Source organism: Marmota monax, unplaced genomic scaffold (assembly GCF_021218885.2).
Source record: "Marmota monax isolate L192 unplaced genomic scaffold, Marmota_monax_Labrador192_F-V1.1 WCK01_AAM20220418_F8-fsc00217, whole genome shotgun sequence".
NCBI classification, from domain to species: Eukaryota; Metazoa; Chordata; class Mammalia; order Rodentia; family Sciuridae; genus Marmota; species Marmota monax.
Window position 1 is genome coordinate 52,959 of NW_026692031.1, and position 8,401 is coordinate 61,359.

The following is an 8,401-nucleotide window of genomic DNA, read 5'->3' on the forward strand; positions in this document are numbered from 1 at the left end:
ACTTTATTGCTGGTTGCAGCGTTGCACACCTGTAATTCCAGCTATTCATGTGACTGAGGCAGGAGAATCACAAGTTCCAGGCCAGCCTAGGAAACTTAGGCCCAGTCCCAAAATAAAATTTTAAAAGGGCTGGGGATATAACCTAGTGGTATAGAGCACTTGTCTAGCATGCACAAGGCACCAGGTTCAATCCATAACACCACAGCAACAATTGTTTTAAAAAGTTCTTTTTTTAAACATGTTATTGAGGCACAATTGATGTGTGTGAAATGCACCAACTCTTAGTATACAGTTTGATAATTTTAATGATTTATATACCTCATCATCACCACCACCACAGCCAAGGTACAGAACATTTCCATCATTCCAGAAAGTTCTCTCATGCTTCTTTGTAGTCAGTATCTGTTTCTAGTCCCATGCAACCATTGGTATGCTTTTCATTTCTTTAAATTAGTTTGATCTTTATTGAATTTCATGCAAATTAAATAATATGTATGTTGTAAAATTCAACTTTATAACCTTGAAAGCAATGTACTGTTTTTAGAAACCATGATCATTGAGATTTTCCATATCAAAGTAAAATTCACATAACATAAAACTGGCATTTTAAAGTATACAGGTCAGGCTAGGAATGCGGCTCAGTGGTAGAGCTCTTGCCGGACATGCATTAGGCCCTGGGTTTGACCCTCCCCCAACACCACCAAAAAAAAAAAATTAAGTCTGCAGGTTAATGGCATTTAGTATACTCACCATGTTGTACAACCATCAACTCCATCAAATTTCAAAACAATCCATACCTATTAAGCAGTCTACATTCTTTTCTCTCTAACTCCTAGCAACCACCAATCTGCTTTCTGTCTCTATGGATTTACCTAGTCAGAATTCTTTCTATAAATGGCATTATACAACATGAGACCTTTTAAATATGGCTGACTTCATTCACTACTATGTTTTCAAAGTTCACATACATTTTACTGCTATGTGTCATATACTTGATTCCTTTTTAATGCTAATCTTTCATTGTGTGAATATATACCACATTGTATCTGTTCATCTTTTAATGACTGTGGGTTTTTTCCTATCTTTTGTCTATTATGAGTAGGGCTGCCATAAGCAGGATCTTAGGATAAACTGTTTGATTTCCTGAGGAACTGTCACACTGTTTTCCACAGTGACTGCACCATTTTATGTTCCCATCAGCAGTGTTCTGATTCTCCACATTTTTACCACCACTTATTTTCTAGGTTGATTTGTTTCTTTTCTTAGCCATCGTAGTATGAAGTAGTACCTCATGTGGTTTTGATTTGCATTTTCCAAAAGACTAATGTGTTGAGCCTGTTGTCAGGTACTTATGGGCCATTTTTGTTTATCTTCTTTGGAGAAATATCTGTTCAAATGCTTTGCCCATTTTTTGTTTGGGTTGTCTTTTTGTTATTAAATTATAAGAGCTCTTTTTTATGTTCTGGGTACTAGCCCTTATCATATATATTATTTACAAATATCTTCTCCCATTATATGAAGTTTTGCTTTACTTTTTGATATTGTCTTTTGATGCACAAAATTTTTAATTTTAATGTGGTACAAGTTAGCTGTTTTGTGTCATATCTAAAAATCTTTTGTCTAATCAAAAGCCGTGTAGGTGTACTCCTTTTTTCCTTTGAAGAATTTATAGTTTTCACTCATTTTTAGGCCTGTGGTTTATTTTGAGTTAATTTTTTATATGCTATGCTGTAGTGATTCAACTTTATTCCTTTGCATATGGTTATCTAGTTATTTGCATTGTTCGTTGAAGACTAGTTGTTTCCCATGAAATGGTTTTGGCATTATTGTGAAAAATCAATTGATCAAAGATTCATAAGTTTATTTCTAGACTCTCAATTTTATTACATTCATCTATATGTCCATTCTTATACCAGTACCACACTGTCTCAACTTTTGTAGCTTTAAAATAAGTTTTGAAAGATTGTTTTAGCTATTTCGGGCCTCTTGAAAGTCCATTTGAATTTTAGGATAAGTTTTTCCATTTCTGTAAAATGATGCCGTGGGATTTTGATAGGATTGCATGAATATGTAGATTACTTTGGAACATGTTGCCATCTTAAGGATATTAAGTCTTTTCATCTGTGGGATATATTTCCATTTATTTATCTCTTTTATGATTTATTTGATTAATGTTTTGTAGTTTTCAGTGAGTAAGCCTTGCTCCTCTTTCATTATTTACCACTGAGTGTTTGATTCTTTTTGATTCTATTATAAATGTGATTTTTTTTTGGATTATTTACTGCATGCTTGTGGAATTACAACTGATTGTACATATTAATGGAGTAACATGATATTTCTATACATGTATGCACTGTATAATGTTTTTGTTTTGTGGATCTAATTCAGTATGTAATATGTCATGTTTGGAGAGAGAGAGTTTTATTTCTTCCTTCAATTTGGATTCCCCTGCCCTTTTTTCCCCTTGCTGATTCTGGCTAGAATTTCCACCATGATATTGACTGGTAGTGTTGAAAGTGGACACCCTTGTTTTGTTCCTAATCTGGGAGGAGAAGCTTTCACTCTTTCACTATTGAGAATGATGTTAACTATTTTTCATAAGTACCTTTTATCAAGTTGAGGAAGTTCCTTCCTATTCCTAATTTGTTGAGTGTGTTTATCATGAGAAGTTGTTAGATTTTGTCAAATGCATTTTCTGCATTAACTTGTCACGTGTTTTTTTTTTCCTTTATTCTGTTAATGTGGTGTTTTACTTGCATTTGAATTCAAAATAAAGGCTTTACATATTACTTATATATTATTATTATTACTATGTAAGTTTTCATTACTTCTTAGAATATAGCTCACTTCTGTGTTGTAGAGCACAAGAAATGTATTTTTCTTCTCCCTATTTCTTGAGAGTATCAAAGACCTGATAGGATAATGTGGAGGAGGTGATGGGCCAAAAGGTACTAAAACTGTATGTTACATGGGTACGATCAAAAGGTATTGCTGATGAACAAATATACAGTGAAACAAAAATATGAGAACAGACCAAATATGTGTAAGTATTGATCATGTAAAGATTACATGATGCAACTAATGTTTGATCCTGAGTTTCCTGCTAGTAAGTTTAGCTGATTTCTCTGTTTCTGTGCTAGCACTGTGATATTATTAAATGTTTTCTAAAATATGATTTTTAGAAACTATAAAATATCTCATTCATATTAAAGAATGGGAAAGAGCAGTGTTGAGAAGATATAATTCTCCCCAAATTAGTTTATTCATAGTTGATGGACATCCAGCCCCTTCAACTCCCCCTCCCGTGTTTAACATTGGTTAGCAAGAATAGCCAGTAAAATTTCAACAATGAAAAACAAATTATCAAAAACTTGTCATATGGGGCACCAAAACAGCTTATATATTTTATGTATTATTTCTGTAGCTTCAGCAGAAAAATGGTCTTAGTAATTAAACTTATAATTAGAAGTGTGATTCTGACCCAAGAACAGATACATAAGTCAGAGGAAGACTTTAGAACTATTGTTCCCGTCATGTACATAAAAATGTAGTAGCTGATTGCTATATTTAATTCAGTCATGAAACTGATTATATTCAAATTATATGGGTAAATTAATTGTACATTAGAGAAAAAATATCTGTAGACAAACATGCATATATCAGCTTCTAATGGATTATTAGATTGTGTTCTTTTAAACCAGTGAAATAATTAGAAAAGATACAGATTAATACCCACCTAAGCCTGAAAATAAAGAGAAAAACATTTTTGACTAATGAACCATATTAATGAAAACAAGATTACAAATTAAAGCCACCAAGGGAAGAATATCTACATTTCCCCAGGAGTTTGTATGTACAGTCAGACCAGTGTATAACAGATGGATTACATGCCTGTACATATAACTGTTTTAACATTTACTTTTTAAAAATTTCGTATTGTGCTGTCTTTTTTATTGAGTTAAATTGGATCATTTTAGAGATCTAAAGTATACTCAATTCTCATTCACCATAGTTATGTTCTACCAAGTATTGCTACAAATGCTGACATGGGAATGCTAAGCTATGCTACTGAGGCAAATAAGGGTTAAGATTAGGTTTCTGTGAGCCTCTAGTCACAACATTTTTGTCACACTTAAAACACCTTGTTTTAAGTGTGTTTCTGTGTAAAGCCACCTTGTTTAATACATAATACATATTGTTTACTCATTCATCCTGAACCTATAGCCAGCAGCCCTTAAAATTCATGCCTGAAAGAAGCTTCTCTGACACAGGGTTTCTCAAGGTACTTCATAGTCTTCTTGCACTTCAACCCTACAACTGGGAGCCATTTTAAATATCAGAATCGCCAAGAGAATCACCAAAACAAGAAAAGTGTGGCAATAAGTAACGTCCATGAAAAGGGTACTTGTTAACAGTATCTGAGCTGAAACAGTGACTTATTCAACTTTAGCTAAGAACACGAGTGTCAGATAACTTGAATTCTTCACCACAACACTACACATGCCCATCTTCTGACACTGTATATGTAAAGAGAGTTGTTGGTTTGGAGATTCCAAGTAAATTTTAACAGGTGAATTTGCAAATATAGGATTCACAAATATTGAGTCAACTGTGCTTACATTTTCAGGTTTAACTTTTTTCATTGAAATATACTCTATTTGCTGCTAATCATTAGTATTTTAAAGTTGGATTTTTTTATTTTTTTATTTAACACCTAGGTTAAATTAAAATATAAATACAAAGCAAGAATCTTTTTGGAAGAAAGTCTTTCATTTGGAGTCCTTGGGGAGCATGGCCGAGGAGTCACTGAGCACTATGGAATCAGTGTAAGTTCTCCATTTGGGGGAAATTCCCCTCCTATAGGAAACATATGGCTCTATTGTGCTGGGTTTTCATAGATATAAGACAGTGCTTCTCATCCCTGTGGAGGGATGAAACTATGGTCTCTGTCTTCTCACTGAGCCCACAGTGGGTTTGGTCATTCTGGCCAGGGGAACCCATCTTCCCTCTGGAAGTGGGAGTGTGTGATCTTGACTTTTCATGTCTCTTTCTAGAATCAGTTAAAGTTTGCAATGCATTTACTAAAATCATTAAAAATTGCCTTAGAAGTCCTTTTAAAAGTTTATGATAGTAGTAAAAGGATCTGTCTGGATTTGTTGCAAACAGGTGATGAGGGCAGGTAATATGGGGCCATAGACAAAACCGGGTTGTTCTTGAGTTGGTGATGATTATATCTGGGTGATGGGCTTTCTTCATTCTATTATATTTTTATATATGCTTGAAACTTTTCATAATAAAAGGTTAACAATCTTTTTTTTTTAAGAGCAAGATTATAGAAGTTTAGCAGGAATGTAGATCTTTGTTGCATCTGTGAATCACTTAAAAACACACCAGATGTGAACTAACTATCAAATTCATTATCACAGTCCTCAAGATGTAGTTACTGAAGATGCCATGTACATACCTATAATCCCAGCTTCTCAGGGGACTGAGGCAAGAGTCTCGAGTTCAAGACCACCTTCAACAACCTAACAAAAGCCCTTAACTCAAGGACCAGGAATGCAACTCAGCAGTAGAGTGCCCCTGGGTTCAATTCCAAGTACCACATAAAATAAATTTTTAAAAAAGGAAGAACTTAATTGAACTCCTGCTATGTACCCAAAATGGAACTTGATGCTAGGGGATGGAGCAAAAGAAGAGAGCAAAAGTACAAGATCAGAAGATGTAGGAACTTAGAGGCCCGTAGGGTAGCTAGTTAGGTTTATCACTGCCCAGTTGGTCTGCTTTGGTCAGAAATTCTATTGCCATGATATTTGGAGTTTTGGAGTAATTTCTTAAAAAAAAAAAAAAAAAAAAAAAAGGTAGATTTAGTTTTTTCTGGGGTAAAGGCTAGTTAGCCCACTGTTTTAGCAGTGGAAAAAGCTTATTTTGTAAACTGTATTTTTAACATTAAACTGCTTCAGATTTCATCTTTTAATTTACTTTTCCGCTTTGAGTGTGAATGCATGATGAAATAGCAGAAAAGTGTAAAATGAGACACTTCAGAGAAGACCATAAAACTGTGATTCTTATAGCAATAGATTTAATGATTTTTTTTTAATCTTTTTTTACTCTTTTATTTTCATGTAGGTAGCTTGTTTGAGTCCATATATTTACAGACATAATTAACACTGAAGTTTTATCTCTAGAATTGATGTCCATCCATGTTGTCTCCCCCCATGGAGGAATAACTATCACTTTCTCCTGATTTTCTCAGATTGATGATATTGATCTTATTAGTGCCAACATGGAGAATTCACTTGCTTCCATTGGAGGTTTCTGCTGTGGCAGGTCGTTTGTAATTGACCATCAGGTAAGCCTTTCTTAAAAACAAACAAAATCTGACACTGGTTGCTTCATTGTCACCTCAGAATGATACAGAATTTTACTCTCAATTTATCAGTTTTTAATTTTTTAAGACTCTCTCAGTATCTTTAGGAATTATCTCCATTTTAACAAGTCTTTGTATGGATTACTCGTGGCTGAATCTTACCCCTTCACCACATGTGGAGACACTGTTCAGTAGATAGTGTCAAGACCCAGGCCTTCCAAATATTTACCCCAAGAAGTATGTGTGATGCTTCTGACTGTTCCTTCCTAGCGACTCTCCGGCCAGGGGTACTGCTTTTCGGCTTCACTACCTCCTTTGTTGGCTGCTGCTGCCATTGAAGCCCTCAACATCATGGAAGAGAATCCAGGTACAATCTTTTAAACTCAGGTTGTTTTAACTATGTTACTGTCTTGCTTTTTGGAGGAATTAGCTAAAGGAAATTATTTACCAAAATAAAATTTAGGCTCCGAATCACATTTCAGGTTGAACATTGCTATTCTGAAAATCTGAAATCCAGAATTCAATATTTTTTGAGGATAGACACGCACATTTCAGGTTTTCAAATTAGGGAATCTCAATCAGTAAGTTTTATGTAAATATTACAAAATTCAAAAAACTCTTGAAATCTGAAATGTTCCAAGCATTTTGAATGAGGAGTTCTCATCCTGTATCTGGCAATTATAGGAAGAATGACAGTGAAGAAGTTGTCCCTGCCTCAAAGGCATGGACCAGAGCTTCTGTCCTAGGCTTGGAGATGGAGACAAAGCATGGCTGGCTGCTGTAGCTGGAGAAGATGCCCAGAGGAGGGGGGTTACATTAGTGCTGGCCTAGATGTGGTCATTCATGTAAATTTTCCAGTCACTGTTTGGTTTATAGTTTTTTAAGAAATTAACCAGAATGTGCTGCTCTTTGGTATTTCTGAATTTATAACTATTTTAGTTTTTTCTTAAAGCCTTTGAATCATCAGCTAGTACTGAGGCCAAGCCTGGTTTACCAATAGCTTACTTAGCAGAATAAAAGTCAACGGATAATTTAAAATGTGGTCTTTGGCTGTAATAGTACCACCTTACCAAAACTAAAACGAAGGGAGAAGCAGGCCTGATACCTGGCATGCCTGAATCTTCAGTGTTGACATTAATTCAGAGAATCAGAAGATATGAGTCAAATTTGTGCATACATTCAGAAGCTTACTTATGAGGTGGCCTGACTCCTCTGCTTCCTGGTCAGATACTTTTGTTTTTGAATTTTCCTTAAATTAAAAAAAATTTTATGACATTAAAATTTTTTTTAATGTTATAGTTGACTTTTTTTTACCAAATAATTTAGAATAAAGAAATAAGTAGTAGATTTGTACACTTTTATTTTTTGCCATGTTATCTGTAGAATCTTGGAATAACAAGAGTAGTTGTTTTACTCAGAAATCATCATTCCAGATTTTGCTGAAAGTGGAGTGTCCAGGTGAGAAGAGGCCAGGTAATAGGTGCCAAAGACAAAGTTCAAGCTTTCAGAGGAGTGCTGATACTGGCTCAGTGATACTAATTAAAAAGACCTGCAGCATTTTAAATTGATGCACTTGAATTGGGCCTTTAAAAATATTTTTAGGTTATACTACCAAATTTTTTTTTCCATTTAGGTATTTTTGCAGTGCTGAAGAAAAAGTGCCAGCAAATTCATAAATCTTTACAAGGGTAAGTGATATAATTTTCAACCAACATAATTATCTGTACCATACTTAAACAACAAATGAAAAGTTTAAAATTTGACCACATTGCAGCCGAGAAACCAAAAACAGCTCACTCAACTGTTTATTTAGGTATAAAACTGGGGCAACTTTTCTGCCATTGTTTTAAAGAATCGTGCCTTTGTTTTTATAAACAACATATTATAGCAATACAGAAGATAAAAGTAATAGTCCAGCATCTTCCCACAAGAAATCACCAAGGTAAACACTGTAGTATTGCTCTTAATCTGCACAGATAAAGAGTGTTAAGTGTTATGTCACTGGATGGCACCTAGTTCCTCCTGCCCATG

General features: G+C 34.5%; 1 protein-coding gene across 2 annotated transcripts in view; it reads left to right on the forward strand.

Annotated features, from left to right (window-relative positions):
- The window catches only part of Sptlc1 (serine palmitoyltransferase long chain base subunit 1), a 60,779-nt gene that overhangs the window by 37,779 nt on the left and 14,599 nt on the right, over positions 1-8,401 (forward strand). For both annotated transcript variants that reach the window (XM_046453896.2, XM_046453902.2), the window contains exons 9-12: positions 4,719-4,826; positions 6,257-6,352; positions 6,641-6,737; positions 8,004-8,058. In XM_046453896.2, the coding sequence (XP_046309852.1) occupies positions 4,719-4,826; positions 6,257-6,352; positions 6,641-6,737; positions 8,004-8,058 (356 nt within the window). The remainder of the gene's footprint in view (positions 1-4,718; positions 4,827-6,256; positions 6,353-6,640; positions 6,738-8,003; positions 8,059-8,401) is intronic.